This window comes from Protopterus annectens, chromosome 4.part1, assembly GCF_019279795.1.
Source record: "Protopterus annectens isolate FY-2018-M chromosome 4.part1, PAN1.0, whole genome shotgun sequence".
NCBI classification, from domain to species: domain Eukaryota; kingdom Metazoa; phylum Chordata; order Ceratodontiformes; family Protopteridae; genus Protopterus; species Protopterus annectens.
The window spans coordinates 998,981,421-999,000,644 of NC_056734.1; the positions used below are offsets into that span (position 1 = coordinate 998,981,421).

Consider the following 19,224-nt stretch of genomic DNA (forward strand, 5'->3'; position numbering starts at 1 on the left):
TGGCAGAAAATACTGCTAGGGAAACTAATAATGTTAAGTTGTCAATCTCGCCTTCATTCTTGCTGGATGGGTTCGGAGCCAATCCTCGGCTCCGACTCGGCCAATACTAAAAGCTCGAGAGCTAATTCCACCGGCTCGAGGCTCCCCTATATCCCGCAATGCTAGGCGGTAACTACTCAGATCTCGTTTGCCGCTATAGCTGACGAAGTGCGTTTTCTACCGGCTCAGGCAGGTTAGTTACAGTTTTACCTTTAGGTACTTCTAAAAACCCCTTTTTTATTTTTAATACAAAACTTTTCAGTTTAATTTAAAAATTTAGACAAATCGACCCCTGTTTGTCGAGCCCCTTTTCCCTTTTTTTCCTTGTTCTAGGCCTTCCCTCCCCCTAGTCCTTTACTAAATTAGTTCTTTGTAAGGGCTTGTGTGTGTGTGTTAGTGGTTTAACCTTAAAATTTATTTTAATATATTTCTAAAGAGAGTGTCTGTAGTGTGTTTGTGTGTGTTAGGCTCTCTTGTTGTATTATGTATAAAGACAAGGTCTCAGGCTTCAAGAAGTGTGACTTGTGCTGTCAGAAAATGTCTCTGACAGACGGTCACACTTCTTGTGTGTATTGACTGGGGCCTTTGCACCTGCAGGACTCTTGTGCTTTTTGTCATGGGTTTAGCCCTAGAGTCCTGCAGGAACGCAAGAATAAGCTCATCTTGCGGGGCTTATTAAAGCCTGAAGGTCCCCCGACTCAGTCTGTGTCGGGGAAGCCTCCAAAAACTTCTAAACAGTCGGCTCCTGTTCCAGAGTCGACTGCTGAGAAATCTAAGTCGGCTTCGACATCGGCTCCGGCTGGAGCCGATGTTCCTAAGCCCCATACTGTTACCTCCGCTCCGGCTGGAGCCGAGGCTGATAAAACTTTGTCGGCTCCGATACCTTTATCGGAGCCACAATCGAGAAAGAGGTCCAGATCCCCCTCTATCGGATCCGTGCATTCTGCGCCAGGATCCCCTCTCCTTTCGGAACGAAGTCACAAAACTCATTCGTCACGGTCTTCCAGATTATCCGACCATGATTTGCAAAGGGTAGTGAGTAGACTTCTCAAGTCCGAGGCACTGGCCCAAATGCTCCATAGCCCGACTCACCAGTCAGTGGCTATTCCCGTTCCCCAATACATTCCTCCTCCGACTCCTTCGAGTTCGTAGCTAAGGCTTGTCGGAGCCATGACTGTCGGTGCGTCGGATCCGATACCTTCCATTTCGGCTCCGTCATCTGCTCCGATCTCCTCTTTGGAGGGATCTCGGCCGGGCTTCCCTCATCGGCTCGAGGCGAGTGGCATCGGACCCTTGTCCGACCCGCTCTCCCTCTCGGGCTCGTTGGTGAGTTTGGCTCCGACATCGGCTTCGGAGCCATCTCTGTCGGTGCCGGGGGAGGTCCTTGTCTCTTCGGAGCGGGGGCCTCGGGCCTTGCCTGACAGGGGTGCCTTCGAGGTCATGCGGAGCGTACTAGAACCAGGTTCTGCCCCACAGTCAGCTCCTTCAGCCCCTCCATCTACAGTGCCTGCGGTGATTTCTACTCACCCCCTTGTCTCAGACCGCAGAGAGCCAACTCCTGAAGTTTCCCCATTGGGAATTTCCTCCTCTTCCGAGGTCTCTTCTGACCCTGCAGGAGATCCCCCTAGGAAGAGGCAGTGCAAGAGGAAGCACATTGACTCCCCTGAGTCTGTCACCTCCGACACTGACTTAGAGGAATCCGAAGGTTCCCCTCGATCCCCCTCTGAGGATATCTCCTTTGCTGACATCCTTGAAATCCTGAAACAGAGGGGGAACTGGCCAGCCCTTAACCCTTCGAAGGATGAGTCAGTGTATCTTGAGGCGTTTGGCTCTCGCCCTTCTACCTCCTGGGTGTCCCCTCCCTTTGACCCCCTTATGGAAGTGGTGGCAAGGAGGGCTTGGACGGCTCCTGACTCAGTGGAACCCACCCCGAGGAGACCATCCAAATTTATTACTGCCCCCAGAGACAAATATTTTTTATCCAAAGGTGTCCCTGTTGATGCCATGGTGGTGGCTGCGGCCACAAAGAAGGAATTAGCTGATCCTTCGGTTCCTGTCCATCCTCCTAATAAGGAATCTAGGACCATGGACAGGTACGGCAAGCAGATGTTTTCATCAGCAACCTTTTCAATGCGGTCGCTGAACTACTTATGCCACTTCATTCGTCTCCAGAGAGATTTACTCAAGGATATGGGTGAACTGATAAAGGATCCTACAGCTGAGGGGTTCAAAGATACAATGAACTCCCAGTTGGCAACCCTAAATTCCATCGTTAACTCCTCCATGCGGCTGGTCTCATATGCAGCAGATGGAGCGAGTAGAGCCGAGCACAGGTGTTGCCTGACGTCACACCTGGATGTGGCTATGCAACTTTGCGGACCCTTTCAAGGCGTCCTTCACCAATTCTCCCTTTGATGGATCATCCTTGTTTGGTCCACAGGTGAAGGATACATTGACCAGGTGCGAGGTAGAAGGTAAGACTCTCTCTGCTGTAGGAGTCTGTTTTCTACCCTTCTAGACCCTATCCCAAAGGTCAAAGGGGAGGAAAGATGTGGTTCATAAACAATCCCAGGGAGTCTCATCTGACGACAAGGCCGATTCCCCTCTAGAGGCAGATGGGGAATAATAATAGATGCCGCCCTAGAGGCAGAGGAGGTCCATAAAACCAGGGTAGTAGAGAAATGTTCTCTGACAAACCCTTTCAGCACCCTGAGGGGCTGCCCGGCTGTCCACCTTCGGAGGCAGTCGGGAAGGTTATCACTGTACCCAAAAGCCTGGCTTTCCCTTACTCAAGACAAATGGGTACAGTCGATCATATCCGAGGGTTACAAAATTCCCTTTATTCACATCCCAACCCAACCAAAAAGATCCTTCCAGATGTTCCACCCGGTCTAAGGGAACAAGCAGCATTAGAAATTTCAAAGCTGCTATCAAAAAGAGCTATCCAATCAGTCCCGGCAGACCAGCAAGGATCCGGAATCTACTCCAAATTCTTTTTGGTACCAAAGAAAACAGGGGACTGGAGACCCATACTGGATCTCGGCTACTTAAACAAGTTTGTCAAGAAAACAAAATTCCGGATGGTCACGCTACAGTCCATTCTACCCTTCTTGGGTCAGGACAATTGGATGTGCTCGTTAGATCTTCAGGACGCGTACTACCACATCAAAATGAACAGACGCTCCAGGAGATATCTCCGCTTCAGGCTAGGAGCCAGTCACTACCAGTTCAGGGCCCTGCCCTTTGGTCTCACTACAGCCCCCCGTGTGTTCACCAAATGCATGGCAGTGGTCGCGGCTCACTTGAGACGTCAAGGATTCCAGGTGTTTCCATATTTGGATGACTGGCTCCTTACCGCCACCACCAGACATCAGCTTCTCCTATCCAGGGACTTCACCATTCAATCTTGCCAAGCTCTAGGCATTTCGATAAACTTCGAAAATTCTGCTTTGTCGCCTTGTCAATCTATTGTCTTTATAGGCGCCACCTTAGACACACTCAATCTTTCAGCCAGACTCACAGAGCAGAGGATGTCAGACATTCGGAACCAAGTTTCTCTTCTCTTACAATGCAACAAAGTCAAAGCCAGACTGGTTTTGAAGGTACTAGGACTCATGGCAGCAGCTATTCCCCTTCTCCCCTTAGCTCGCTTTCACATGAGGATCCTCCAATGGATGCTGTTTACTCAATGGTCCTTTCAACAGCTCCCGATGTCCCATACCATATTGATAACTCAAGCATGCAAGAATCAACTGTATTGGTGGATCACATCTCCTCAACTTCTCCGAGGAAGACCCTTCACTCCCCCCCCCCAGTCGCCACGTTGACAACAGACGCCTCCCTGATCGGGTGGGGGGGCATTATCAGGGCAGGACAGTCCAGGGCACGTGGCAACCTTTCAAGTGCCACTTGCACATAAACGTCTTAGAGGTGAGAGCAGTGCTTTTAGCGTTGCAAGCCCTTCACGACTCTCTTCCCACTGGGACTATTGCAATTCAAACGGACAACATGTCCGTAGTGTGGTACATCAACAAACAAGGCGGAACCAGATCATACCCTTTATGTCGAGAGGCACTCAGACTTTGGCAATGGGCGATCTCTTCTCAGCGTTTTCTGATAGCAACGCACATTCCCGGGAAATCCAACGTTATTGCAGACAAATTGAGCAGAGCAATTCTCATGCCCCACGAGTGGTCTCTAAAGAAATCAGTTCTAGAAGAAGTATTCCTAAGATGGGGCCAGCCTTGCTGCGATCTTTTTGCTACTCCCCAAAACAGCAAGTGTCACGACTTCTTCACTCTCTTCCCGTTACCAGGCCATCCCACCAGAGATGCTCTAGTCCACAATTGGCCCGGGGACTTCTATATGCCTTTCCCCCCTTTCCACTGATATCTCAACTAATTCAGAAAGCCATCGCCTTGAGAGTGACTATGATCCTCATTGCTCCTTACTGGCCTCGACAGATATGGTTTCCCTTTCTTCATCGTTACCTTTTGGAGCAGCCTTGGCATCTGGACCCAGTACCAGATCTGATAACCCACCAATCGGGTCAGCTGCACCAATCTCTGCCTTCTCTAAACCTCACAGTGTGGTTTCTCCGATTCCAACCTTAGCCAGGCTTCCCTCAATATCCCGCTCAGTCCGAGATATCTTGATAGCCTCTCATAAATCTTCTACCCGGAAGATTTATAGTAGCAAATGGAAACGTTTTTCCTTTTGGGCAACATCAAAAAACATAGATCCCTTTACTGCACCTATCCAGTCTATTTTAGACTTTCTAGCAGAACTCTTTCATTTAGGATCTTCTGCATCAACCATTAGAGTTCAATTGGCTGCCATATCAAATTTTCATGTTGGTGTTTCAGAGTCTAGCATCATGGCTCACAAACTCTGTAAAGCCTTTTAAGGTGTATTTCTTCTTAAACCTCCAATCAAAGATCCCCGCCTCAGTGGGATTTGAACTTGGTTCTGGCATCTTTAATTCTTCCCACTTGAAGGCGGCTTCATGTTCTCTGAAGTTTCTTTCTTGGAAGACACTTTTCTGGTAGCTATAACTTCAGCAAAAAGGGTATCCGAACTCCATGCTCTGTGCAGTCGTCCTCCTTACTTAGTTTTTCACAAAGATATGGTATCCCTCCGTACTAATCCATCCTTTTTGCCTAAAATTTCTTCTCAAATAAACCTAAACCAAATTATTGATCTTCCCGTCTTTTTCCCTAACTATTCAAACAGGTCGGAACAAAAGCTACATTTTTTGGATGTTCATCGCCAACTTAGATATTACTTAGACAGGACTAAACAATTCAGGAAATCTGATCAATTGTTTCTGTCATATGGAAGGTAAATTGGGCCTTCCAGTTACTAAAGTATCCCTCTCTAGATGGCTCACCTCTACAATTACCTTCATCTATGAGATCAGACATCAAAAACTACCCTCAAGACCTAGCGCTCATTCAACTAGGGCATTAGCTACATCCGTAGCTTTTCAGGATAGGCTGCCAATAGATTCAATTTGTGCAGCAGCCACCTGGGCTTCTCCTCATACATTCATTTCACATTACAAATTGGACATGGTTTCCAGAAGTCGTGCCAATTTTGGTTCCACTGTTCTCAAGAGTCTGTTCAGATAGGCCACCGGGATAAGGTGCTAGGGCGGTCCCATGCAGCAAGAATGAAGGCGAGATTGACAACTTAACATTAAGAAGTTATGTACCTACCATAACGTACCATGTTAGTTGTCTTCTTCGCCCCTTCTTTCTTGGCGCCCCTCCTTCCCCCAAGCCTGGACAGACCGACTGGAATTTATTTTGTGTTTTTCTTCTGAAAGTTGTCATTCCCACACGTTCTTCCACCTCTTCTATCCTTACTGAGGTCTGCCTTTCCTTTACGCAGATTGTTTTGAGGTGGGTTTCCCTACTCCATTCTATGGAGACTAGGATTGCTTGGTATAGCTATCAAACGAGATCTGAGTAGTTACCGCCTAGCATTGTGGGATATAGGTGAGCTTCGAGCCGGTGGAATTAGCTCTCGAGCTTTTAGTATTGGCTGAGTCGGAGCCGAGGATCGGCTCCGAACCCATCCAGCAAGAAAGAAGGCGAGAAGAAGACAACTAACATGGAACGTTATGGTAGGTACATAACTTCTTATTACTACAGTAGTAGGAGCACTGACAAAAATTAATTGTGATTGAATAATAGTTGTTGTGTCTTTCGGCTTTTCCCTGTTAGGGGTCGCCACAGCGGAACTCCGGTCTTCTAATGATTGGCAGTTGATTTTTACGTGCTGAGTTGCCAGCCCTAATGCACAACCTTCAACGAAGGTATGCCCATTCACGCATGTCTCCACGCAGAAGACGCTCTAGCTGAGAGTCGAACCGGACAGCGTCTTACTGTGAGGCGACAACGCTACCGCAGCACCACCACTGCGGACATAATTCAGCTGACAGTATTAATTATGGTCAAGGACAAATGTAGCAGCTGGTAACCGAATGCATGAGTATACAGTGATTTAGGACACCATATAGTATACATGATATATAACAATAATGTTGTGTAGGACATATGTCCAAAAACCAGTTGTTGGTTTAAAACTGAATAAATTAGCTAAGTGGTAAGAAACAGACTTCACAAGGTTAAAAGCTAGAGATTAAAATGAACAGAACTAGGAGATAGTCAGGGAGTGGGTAGACTTAGCCAGGTGTACGTCAGGAGCAAAGCCAATGTTTTGCTAGATGTTCTTTTAGGAGCTGTTTGAAGTCATGATAGTTAGTATTTTTTTTGCTATGGTTTGAGGGAGTGTGTTCCAGAGCTTGCAATGTTATAAGAGTAGAGGGAGGTGCCATGTGAGTTGTGGGGTTGAATAACCTTTAGCATTGGTTTGTTAGAAGATGTAAGTGATCTGATATTTTCATTGGGTTGGATTAGTTTGGAAAGTGCAGGGCAATCATTGGGTAGGTAGATTAGTTTGTGGGCTGTGGTCAGCTGGTTGAGTGAAAGGAGGTTAGGGAGGTCTAGCGAGTTGAGATGGGAAAGTACAGTGCAGTGGTGGGTTCTGTATGGGTGTCCTGTGGCAACTTTAGCGATTTGTTGTAGCAGGATCCTAGGTTATTAAGGTCAGTTTTTCACAGATTATTAAATATTTGGGATTTGTAAAGGAGGGTGGAAAGTAGTTGTGAGCGAGCAGTGGCTAGTCTGGCAGTTTCTGTAAGGTATTGTTTGGCTCAAAATAGGGTGCCTAGTTTGGAGTGGACTTTTTTGATAGTGCGAGAAATGTGCTTGTCATATCTTAGGTTTTCATCTATTGTTATGCCCAGAAGTTTGGTTTGGCTTGTGGGTTCTGTCTTGGTACCGTTTGAGGAGAGTATTGTTTGAGAGGGCTGATGTGAGTTGGGTTTGTTGTTTCTGAAGACTATTATCTTAGTTTTGTTTGGGTTTAGAATAAGTTCTGCGAGATAGTTTTCTATATCTTGAAAAGAGGTTTTTATTTGGCGTTCTGGGGAGTGGGGGGCAGAGCATATAATTCTGGAATCGTCAACGTACTGGACAATGGAGGCTAGTTGTGTTGCAGTTCTGAGGTTATTTGTAAATATTGAAAAGAGGAGGGGACCTAGTAAAAGAGGAGGGGACCTAGTATGGAACCTTGGGTTACCCCAACAGACATGGGGAGTAAGGGGGAAGGCTGTTTTCCCATTTGGTAGCTTGCTGTCGTTTGGAAAGATAGATATGAAACCAGAATAGAGCTGATGAACTAAGGCCATAGGATGAGAGTTTGTTGAGAAGTATTTGGTGGGATATGGTGTCAAAGGCTTTTGACATATCAAGGAAAATGGATGAGACCATTTGTCCTTCATTTATGAGATGTTGGATGGTGTTAGTGAAAGACAGAAGGGCAATACTAGTGCTATGTTTTGGTCTAAAACCATGTTGTGAAAGGAGGTTGTGATTGAGGAGGTGGTTTAGGAGCTGGATTTGAATGCATTTTTCTAAGACTTTGGCAAGAGGAGAGAGGATGGCTATGGGGCAGTAGTTGGTTAGTTCTTTAGCGTGTCCGACTTTATGGAAGGGAATGATACGAGATATTTTTCAGAGAGAGGGGATGTATTGCTCTGCAGTGGAGCTGTTGATCAGGACAGATATGGGATAGGCAATTGTGGGGACGGTAATTTTAAGAAATTCATTGGATAGTTGGTCTGCTGCTAGACAGCAGGGTTTAAGCTTGGAAAGGAGTGATTTTATGTAGCTTGTTTGAATCAGTGTAAATGTGAATGGGATGGGGGAGTTGAGGATGTGGCGTTAGAGGTTGGTTAAGCTGGTTGCCCAGCAGTAAAGTGATTTAATAAAGTGTGCGTTGAATTGTTTTGCAGTAGGGTCATTTACATTTGTGGTAACTGGTGGAGGGGCTGGGGTATAACCAGGGTTAAGGAGATTGTTAATGTCTTTCCAGAATTTTTGGGGGTTGTTTTGGTGGTATGGCACATATGGAAGTAGTTTTGTTTGTCTGATTTTATTTATTTTTTAGATTACGGAGTTGTTGATATGTGATGACGTTTGCTCTATCTTTGGTGGTGTGGTAAGTTAACCAAGCCCTGTCTCTTTGTTTGAGTAGTAATTTAGTGTCTTTTGTTAGCCAGAGTAGGTTCGTAGGCTTTGGTCTAATTTGTCTTGAGGGTGCAAGCTTTAGTATATTAAGAAGGGTATTGTTGGAGTACTGAACATCATGATCAAGTGGGAGGCTACTAAGTGGTGACCAGTTGCTTTGTTGAAGTAGTAGGTTAAAAGTGGAAGGAGAGAAATTGTTCTTGCTATGGATGAATCTACATATTATGTTGGTTTGGGTGTGGACCCATTTCCTGTACAGGAAGGTTGGAGAGTGGTCACTGACAGAGCTAGGTAACAGGCTGAGTTTGTTAGTTAGTATCCAATCTAAGGTTGACTGCCTTTTGGAATGTTTGTTTGAGTTGGACATGATATGGTTTGGGTGAAATTTAAAAGGTTTAGAAAATGGGAGGTGTTGCTGGATGAACATGAGTGCCAATCTAAGTGGAAATAACCTAGAATTATAGTTTCTTGGTTGAAATTTGATGCTGCCCAAGAAAGTAGAATTCAATGGTGGGTAGGTTGTTGCCGGGGGGGGGGATAGATGGTTATGATAATTATAGAATTGTTTGGGTTTATTTCTAGGCATGTAGCTAGGATTTCAGCTTTAGGTAGATCAGTTGGGGGACAATTTAACTGTTCAATTTTGAGGGTGTCCTTAAATATAATGGCGGCACCACCACCTCTTTTAAGTCTGTCTAGTCATATTATGTTAAGGCCAGTAGTAGTGTTTTTATCCATGATATGGGGCTTTAACCAGGTTTCAGTTTTTGCAGCAATGTCAGGTGAGTAGGTGTTTAGGGTAGCATGGAATTCTGTAATTGTACTTAAGATGTTGCGGAGATTGAAGTTGATAAAGAGCAGGTCTGTATTTAGTTTTGGACATGGGAGAGGGGATGGTGATGGTAGGCTACTGATTTAGCTTTGTTTGAGGGCTAGGTGAGGGAACTTTTGGGTTGGGAGTGGAGTTAGTTTGAGGTCCTAGTTTGGGGTGGAGGTCAGTCTAGAGTTTTAATTGTGCAATACAGTGTAGTAGAAGTTGTGTCTGAGCTTGTTGGTCAATTTGAGATATCTGAGAGTTGAGGGTTTAGAACAGTGAGTGTGTATGAGTTTGGTAAGAGGAGCGAGGTTGGTATGTTGTATAGCTGTGGGCTGATGTCCACATAGGTGTGTGTGGGTTGGTAGAATGGGGAAAGTGGGAGAGTAGTTGAGTGGTGATGATTGATGGTGCTTGATTTGGGGGAGGTGGAGTTGTGCATCAGGTAGAGAAAGTGGAGTAGGAGAGCACTGGATAAGAAGGCTTTCAGTCATGACATTGTGCGAGGGGGTAGTGAAATGGTAGGGATGGAAGAAGAGGCGGTGGAGATTTGGTGGGAAATGTGTGTGGTTGGCTGAGGGGAGGAAGGATGTGGTCTGGTTAGGTATAAATGTGATGAAGGTGGGGGTGGGTATGGGGGCAGGGTAGGGGAGCTGAGTGAGGCCGAGTGGTGCAAGAGCGAATGAAGTGGGTAGAACCAGATCCGAGACTGGTAAACAATGGAGAGTAAGCTCAATCAGTTTCAGGTAATTTGCTACACTATAATTACACCCTGTTGCATTTTTAAAATACAAATGGATCTTATACTGTAACAGTTTTACTACAAGTGGGTCCTTGGCTGCACTCTTCTGACATAAGGGTGCAGGAGGGACCTCTTAGTGTAAGATGGCTGGCTTTAGTGCTCAGAAAGTACCAATCAGTCTAGATTCAGCAAGTCTGAATCTAGCCTATGCTATAAGTTCAAGTACAGCACCACCGCTGCTCTTTTCCACTTTACCAACCACGTTAATCAACAGCGGAATGCAGGCAGTTTAGTATCAGCAGTCTTTTTGGACCTCTCCAAAGCATTTGATACTGTCTCCCATAACAAACTTCTGACGTCTGTCTTAGAACTTAAACTAAATAACACTACACTCCTGTGGTTTAAGGACTGTCTTTCAAACTGCAAGCAAGCCGTTAAGTGGCAGGACTCTGTATCCCCCTTTCTGCCTGTCACCTTAGGCGAGTACCAAGGATCTATACTCTGACCCCTGCTCTTTACAATTTTCACCAATAACCTTCATAAAGCCACCCTCCATGCAAGCTTAGTTCAATACCCTGACTCTACCCTAATCTGTTCAGCCCCCCCATTCTCCAACTCCTATAGAAAACAACCCAAGAATCCTCACAGCCATTGAAACCTGATTATCAGACACTCAAGTAATACTCAACCCAAAAAAAACCCCAGCTCAAATCCCATTCCATATTTTATAATTATCACCTCCGACAATACCTATATCGCAGCAGTTGCAAATGCCAAGCTACTGGGTGTCATCAGAGACCAAAACATGAAATTCAACAAGCACATACCTCAAACCATAACAAAAGTGCATAAAAAAATAGGTACACCCTGTAGATGTAAAAACTGTCTGGCCCCCAATAGTAAATCTATCATAGCAAGAACCCACTTATTCTCTACATTACTCTATGCGTCCACTTTTCTAGTTAACCTAAATAAAGGTGATTTTAACCAAGCTATCCAGTTGTTACAACAAGATAGTGAAATTTGCTACTGATTTTTCCTACATATCTTACCATTGCTTAGCCCTTCAAAAGCGTTCATGGCTTGAATTAACAAATTTACTGACCCTAAGCAAACTTACTGTAGCTCACTAAATTCTCTGCCATCCCAACAAAACCCCAGCCTTACATGGCTTAATTAACCATTACTCCAGTAGCTGACTGCTAAGGTCCACCAACAAAAGGGCTGGTTGACGTTTCCAAAAGCAGATATAACTCAGGAGACTCCCCTTTACTCCGGCACTATTGCAAAGATGTGGAACTCTCTCCCATTTGAAATCAGGACTCAGGCAAGCAAAATTAGTTTTAAAAATCAACTAAAATCTTACCTCACCGAATCTTGAATATGTACATGCTCTGACTCTGGCTAACTTCTTCAAACTCTTGCTTTGTCTCCAACACCCCCCTTTATCTAGAATCACACTACAGCATGCTATAGCTTCAAACATATATAACCCCATGAAATACAGTCTGTATCATAGTTCATGGTATTATGTATTAAGTTACTCTTCTGATGAATGTTGTTATACATAGCTATGTCTTGCATATTTGTTTCTTCATGTACTACTTGTACTCGTGAAGTTGTCTAACAAATTTCGTATATTTCTTTTCTAAAATATTGTATGTTTCTTTTATACAAATTTTATAAAAATGCTGTACATTGAGGTTTCAGCCTCTGCTGAAAATGGACAACCTTGCCCAGTCAGACTTTCCTGGGAAACAAATAAATTAGTACTGTATAAAGGCAGTGCAGAAAACACTGTTGTTGTTTGTCTTTCGGCTTTTCCCGGTTAGGGGTCACCACAGCGGAACTCCGGTCCACTAATGATTGGCAGTTGTTTTTTATGGTGTCGAGTTGCCAGCCCGATGCCCAGCCTTCAATGAAGGCACGCCCATTCAACGCATGTCTTTCGAATGCCCACTCCGACCGCAGGGAGGACATGCAGACTCCACACAGAAGGCACTCCCAACCCAAGCCGAGAATCGAACGGGAAAACCTCTTGCTGTGAGGCAACAACGCTACCGCTGCACCACTGCGGAACAATAAAAACAGTTTAAAGTAGGCAGCAAAACAGTAGCAAACAGTTTTAAAAGTGCAAAGCAGGTTATAAAAATACTTATATTTCAGTAGAATTCACAGGATGCCTTGGATTTCATTCAGATTGACTTCAGATCTCTGGCTAAGTATGCCAAATTCTGATCAGCTCTGGTAAACTGAGCACAAACCCCAGCAAATGCTGTGCTTAAGTATCAGTTAAGTAAAACAGTTTTTAAACAATCCACCCAATAGGAAAGCCCAAGACTGAGCCCCTGTTCCAAGAATCCCCAACTCGGGTAGGTCTGTGATGTGACTACACTCTTCTGCCACAAGGGTGCAGGAGGGCCCCCTTAATATAAGATGGCTGGCTTTAGTGCTCATAAAATGCCAAAGTGTCTAGATTCAGCAAGTCTAAATCTAGCCTATGGAAATATTGTTAATCTAGTTAAAGAACAATTATCAGACCTTAATCCCTTAAACATACCAATCTCTCTCTTCCCAATATACATTGAATTTTTCACAATCCATAAACTTGTGTCCAGCCAGCTTTTACATCTTTACTACATCTCCAACAGACTGAGAAAGTCATATTTCACTACATTTAAGAGATTATATTTCACTAAACTTGAGATTTTATAGTAAGACATTCTGTGTGCATATTTCCACATAAAAACTTTCTAGTATAAACTTGAATAAGGTTGACTAACTGATTTGAGTAACAAAGTTTTATTCTTACCATCTATTGTGTCACTCAATCCACTGTCTAAGAAATTCCAGAATTTTGCATAAGAATTATTGTTATTATTTATAATTAACTTGTATAACATGTACAAGCTTTCTTTGTAGATCAGTTTACCTTTGATAGCGTTCATATAAATGGGGATTAGAGTTCTATTCCTGTTCACTCATATTATCTACAAATTCATTTAATTCCTTACTGATGAATAATATTAACTGATCTAACAGAGTTATCCAATTTATAATCTTTCATTAAATATTCTGACAACTTAGCTTTTCCTTTTTCAAAGCAGTTAGACCATAATACTAATCCTTTTATTTTTAGTAAATTCATTTTAACATTTTTCTGAGTTTCCTTAAATCTAGAGGTGTGTGCAATGGGAAAGCATAAAAATTTCTATTTTGATGTTAATGGAGTTAACTGTTTTAAGAGTTAATTTAATATATGTAGAGTCTAAAGATATAAATTAATTTCCTTCTAAGGTAAGTTTTATTAATCAGAGAAAGGATTGTTGCATATTTCTAATTTATCAACTTGCAAGAATTTTGTAAAATCTGCTTCTGAATGGTTTTCTATTGACTAGTGCAAGTTGAGTCTATCCAGAGTATAGAGCTAACATTTGCAGCAATAGAACGAGATTCTGCATACCAGCATACTGCCATAGTCTTGCATGATTTGTATAAGCAATTCACAGCTTTTTAGGGTACCAGAAGAATGAGTTAACATTTTTCATTTTCTTTAAAAGTTTTTTTGTCAAGTATTAAAGCTATTGAATGCAATATGCATGTAATCTTGTGTAATATAGTCATTTCACACTGGGAGATCTGAAATTAAGTTGTTAATCATTGTGCAGCTATTTTGGAAGTCATAACACATTCTGTGTTAGTACTACCTCGGTTTATTTAATGTAGAGTTTTATCCTTTGGTACTTTAGAGAAGTACATTACTTGTGACAGTGTTGCATAATGTGCTGAGCTAATTTTTATTTTTTCAGAACCGTGCACTGGAAGTTGCTGAGTAGTTTGAAAACTACAGTAGAAGGTCTGGTCTCTACAAATCATCCCAATGTTTGGAGCAAGTATGGAGGCTTAGAACGGCTTTTTCGGGACATGAACAACATATTATGTTATGGGCTGATTCAGGACAAGGTACGTCTCCTAAATAAACATGATTTACATAACTTTCCTACTCGGAAACTCATACAAAAACATGACTGTCAGCTTCCTGAAGTTAGTTAACCTTTTTTTAAGAAAGAAGATTGTAGCTGAGATCCCCTCTTAACCATAAATATTGTCGCTGTGTTGGGTTACATCACCAGTAGTAGCCCATTTGGCAGGGTTTACTTGTCTGTTTAAAGTTGGCTGGAATGTATTGTAAGTTAAGTACATGTCAAAACTGGCTTGTACAAAAAGATTTGACTTGGTCTCAGAAGGAGATGTGACCATTATGGCTGAGGTAGGTTGCTGTTTACTTGTTGAGCAAAAAAAAAATGTGTTTTGTGGTTGTAGGTGGGAGACAGTTGTGATATAAAGTAGAAAGGGATGTTCTTTGTATTATTTGCTGTTGTAGTCTTCACTCTTGGAATATCCTTCTCTGATAGTAGCCTGCAGCTGGCTAGTCTTTCAGTCAGTGTCATCTTCAGATCTTCCTTGATGTGCAGTAGCATCTGTAATACAATAGAGTGTAGTCCATCTTTTAGCTGAACTTATCCTTTATTTCTGCTGTATTTGTAAGTGATGTCTGAGAGTTTTATCTCTCAGGAAATCATATCTGAAGTCAATAATTGCCTCATTTGCATTAAGCAAATTCTGCTTAACGACCATCACCCTAAGTGTTTTTTTTTTTTTTTTTGCCTCTGACTGGACCACAATGAATACTTCCATTCCACTGTCTGCAATTTACCCTAATGGCAGTCTGTAATTGCCAGTGATGTCACTAGAAGTTTGCTGCCAAAAGAGAATATGATCCTAATTAGGCGCTGCCATGACATTGACCAAGGCCACTAGGAACTTTCCAATAAAAAAGAAACAGAAAAGCAGGAGAAGAAAACGGAAACTATGGACATAACTGATATCTCAAGGTTTCTGTGGTCTGGCTATTGTGTACTAGGTGAGGTACTTTTGCAACCTTCCAGTACAGAATCTGTTGTGGCTGAGGCCTCTGGTGCAGCTGATCTGCTGGTCCTGGTGTCTAATATGTCCTCCTAGACTGATGTTCCCGAAGTACCACAGAGGTCCACATGTTGATTTTGTAGGTGGAAGGTGGGATTCCTTTACATTTGGGAGAAGTTTCCCAGTAACTATTGAAGTTTCAGTTTCTTGTTTGAGACCAGAGGACTTAAAGGAGACAAGACATCAAAGCCCAAGGAGGTGCAGCCAGGCTTGCCTCTGCCTATTGTCTTGACCTAACCTTGGGTCAGTTAGCTTAAGCCCTGATGTCTTAAAACCCAAGAGGTCTGAGCCAGATATGCCATCAGTGTCAGCAGTCCCCTCTAAAAAGAGAAGGGTGGATCCCCCTGTGGTAGAACCTGACTCTTCTGATTCTGATGCTGATGAACTAACCGGGATCCCATCAGCAGAGGCCCTAGAGTCGAACACTGAAGGCAGCTTGTCCTTTGCCTCCCTTCCAGAGGACTTCTCCTGTGGGGATACTTTAAACAGAATGAAAGAGACCTTTCATTGGGATTCCAAGGAATACTCTGGAGGCCAGCAGAGGTATTGGGTCTTCATGGGTCTCTGTGAAACTATACTGCTAGCTTGTTCTTCCAGTGGTTGAGGTATTGGAGAATGACTTTGAAAATACATCCCTAGATCCAGACTAGATTCCTACTGTTCCTGTGAAACCTGAGCAGTTCTGTAGGGTCACCGATTCTTATTGGTACAAAAATAGAAATCCTTTAACTAATCTGAATGTGGTATCTCTGGATCCTAGCAAGAGAGGAATTTTGGCTTCAACCAGGCATAATATCCCAAATGATAGAGTAGAGTTATAGACAGATATGGGAAAAATGTACACAGCTGCTAACATGCTTTTTTTTCCTTAGGACTTTAATGTACCAGCCCTTTTGTGCTGTCCTCCCAAGCTACCCTGTTGAAGCTGATGTGGTTTTGATGCTGTGGATGCATTTTGCAGGCCATGTATAACTAGGTCTTTATTTGAGGACTTCCTACCCACAACTATCGGACAGTCTGAAGTCAGAGATCCTTAGTGCCCTATTATGTAAGAATTTGCTTTTCTCATCTCCTGCTCAAGAGAGGTGCAAGAAACTGGGGGAGAAAGATTAACTAGCCAGTCTATTAGGCAGATATTTTTATACCTTTGTACCTTGGTAGAATAGGAATTTTAGTCAAGTCCTGGTCCACTAATTCGTACTGGAAGTCACCTGATCTGGCAGAGGGGGAAAAGTAAGCACAATAAAGAGTGGCAAGCTAAACTCAAGAGAAATGGGGGACCCCAAGGCCAAGACCCTTCCCCCAGTGAATCCACTTTGACCTCCCCCCTTGCCGCTAGCACACTTTAACCTCTTCCACACTCCTCCATAAACATGGAGGAAGCTTGTCTGCTTTTATAGGGAATTAAGAGACAGTTATTCAGGACAGGTCTGTGCTAAGCTTCCTAAAAGTAGGATAGTCTACAATTTCTGCAGAATGTCAGGTTAGAGATGTGACACCAGTTCCAAGGGACCAGATTTCAGATTATACATCAGGTAATCAAGGAAATGTTACACACTGGAGCCATAGAAAAAGTGCCTGTGGGGAGGGGGGACTCAGGGTTTTATTACAAATTGTTCTGGGACCAAGAAAAAGAGTACTTGGAGACCCATCATAGAGCTTTGGCATGTAAGCACATTCTTGAAGGTGCCAAAATTCAAAATGCGTACCTTGCAAGGCCTGTAACTTTTGATTCCATAAGGCACTTTCATGGCAGTTGTGGATTTAAATGATGCATATCTTCATATCCCCATAAGTAAAAAAAAAAATTCTATGATTTGCAGTAGGAGGAAACCAGATTTATTTTTTCAATTCTTCCAAAAAGAAAAGGTCACAGAGTACCTGAGATTATTAGGACACATGACAGCATGCATTTTGATGGTGCCCTGGGCATGCCTCCACATGAGAAAGTTACAGTGGTAATTAAGAAACAGTAGAGCTGACACCTTTACAAGAGGTTCTCTGGTTCGATTCTCGGATGGGGTGCCTTCTGTGCAGAGTCTGCATGTTTTCCCTGTAGTCGCGTGGGTTTCCTCCCACATCCCAAAGACATGCAGTAGGTGGATTGGACACTCTAAATTGGCCGTGTGTGTGTGTGTGTGTGTGTGTGTGTGTGTGTGTGTGTGTGTGTGTGTGTGTGCCGTCTGTGGAAGGTTGGGTGCCGGGATGGCAACTTGACACTGTAAAAACTCCACTGCCAATCATGAGCGGACGGATGATCCACTGTGGCGACCCCTAACCGGGAAGAGCCGAAAGAAGAACAGCTGACACCTTTACCAGTTGAAAATCACTGTATCTTGTTTCCATGCAGAAGGAAAGAAAACGCATCAACATCAAAGAAATAATGGCCTTCAAACCTTTCTGCTGCCATGTTGGGGGGGGGGTTGTACAATTATTTTCAGATGCAACGCAGTGATGCAAATCCACAAGCAAGGAGAGACCTTTTTCTGTCTACTGTGCAAATTAGCCATTGAGGCATGGGATGTGGCAGTAGAGATATTTCTGAAAGCCACATCCATCCCCTTAGATCAGAATGTGGTAGTGGACTAACTGAGAAGGATGTATGCAGGCCCCGGTGGATGGTTGCTACACAGGAAAACTTTCTTAGATATAACCAGCAGATGGGAGTGTACCTGAGATGGACCTATTGAACAGGCTCCTAAGACTGTTTTGTTCAAAGCTTGCAACTCCAAGAGCCTGGATGACGTATGCCTTCTCCCTGAATTGGATAGGTTGGTTTCCTTTTGGGTTCCCACCCACTGTTATTCTTTTTTAAAGGAAAACTCCAACTTCTTCTATAGTTAAACTCAACTCTTAGGTTGCTTTTCTCCCTACAGTGTGATTCTAGCACTGAGCAGGTTCCATGAAACCTTATTGTACATTATAAACCTTTCATTTCCACACTTTGGTATCAAAGGAAGGGAAAGACCACTCACTTTTTGTAAGCTTAATTTCTCACATAATTTGCAGAGGAATTTCTCTACACTTGCATGGCATGCCACAAACAGAGAAATTTGTAGTCAGGAGCTCATGCTGCTGTAAACAAGAAAGAGAGGAGTGAAACTGTTTTCCATTGTCTTTATTGCAGAGAGGAAGGTAACTTAAAACTGATTCACAGCTGCTTCCAATGTAGCCATGCACTTTATAGCAAAATGGAACAATTAGATCACTTAGTGGTTTAAAGGCAGTTGTCACGTCTTTTGACAAATCTACATAAGCAGCATTGCAGTGTTGAAATGCTAAGCATTAAACTTTAAATTGTTGATGTTTATACTACCATACATTTTAAGACGACTTGAATGTAGTATCAAAGATGTCTGTGACATTTAGGGGAAACTCAGAAAATATTTTTTCTTGTAAAGTATTTGTACATTTTCCAAAGTGCAGGGGGCGGGGCTGTCAATTGTACAAACTGATGCTTTGAGCAAAGGCCTGCAGTTTAGCAACTGTTTTCATTGCAGCTGTATAACCCCTTATTTTACTATAAAACAAGCCCTGAGACGCATACAAATGAGGGTCATTCAAGAAATAAAAGAAGCATTCCTGTTATAGACAGTATATAAGATGACAATAATTATACTAATCCTATTATATGTCAATGGAATGGGAATACACCACTACTTCCTTATGTGTAGCATGACTTGTATAACAAAGACTTGAAATGGATTATGGAAAGGAGAAAAGTTTGAAGAAAAATAATGTCACGTTGATATGTCAAGCCATATTGACAGCCATATTGTAGAAAACATTACAATTCTATAAGAAACAGTCAGAGTGATTTTGAGATGTTAAAGTAACTCGTAGGTTCATAGATTAGTACTAGGCTAAGTGCCCTTGCAAGCCATTTTAAGTCTAACTAAATTTTTCCCTTGTGAGACTCAAACCCTGCACCTTGTGTTTATAAGGCAAACACCTTAACCATTGTGTGTGTGTGTGTGTGTGTGTGTGTGTGTGTGTGTGTGTGTGTGTGTGTGTGTGTGTGTGTCTGTGTGTTTTTGTTATTTTAT

The 19,224-nt window shown here is 43.0% G+C and overlaps 1 protein-coding gene across 7 annotated transcripts in view; it reads left to right on the forward strand.

Annotated features, from left to right (window-relative positions):
- RUBCN (rubicon autophagy regulator) overlaps positions 1-19,224 on the forward strand; it is a 2,564,006-nt gene that overhangs the window by 162,922 nt on the left and 2,381,860 nt on the right. For all 7 annotated transcript variants that reach the window (XM_044070705.1, XM_044070707.1, XM_044070708.1 and 4 more), the window contains exon 2: positions 14,002-14,155. In XM_044070705.1, coding sequence (XP_043926640.1) covers positions 14,002-14,155 — 154 coding nt within the window. The remainder of the gene's footprint in view (positions 1-14,001; positions 14,156-19,224) is intronic.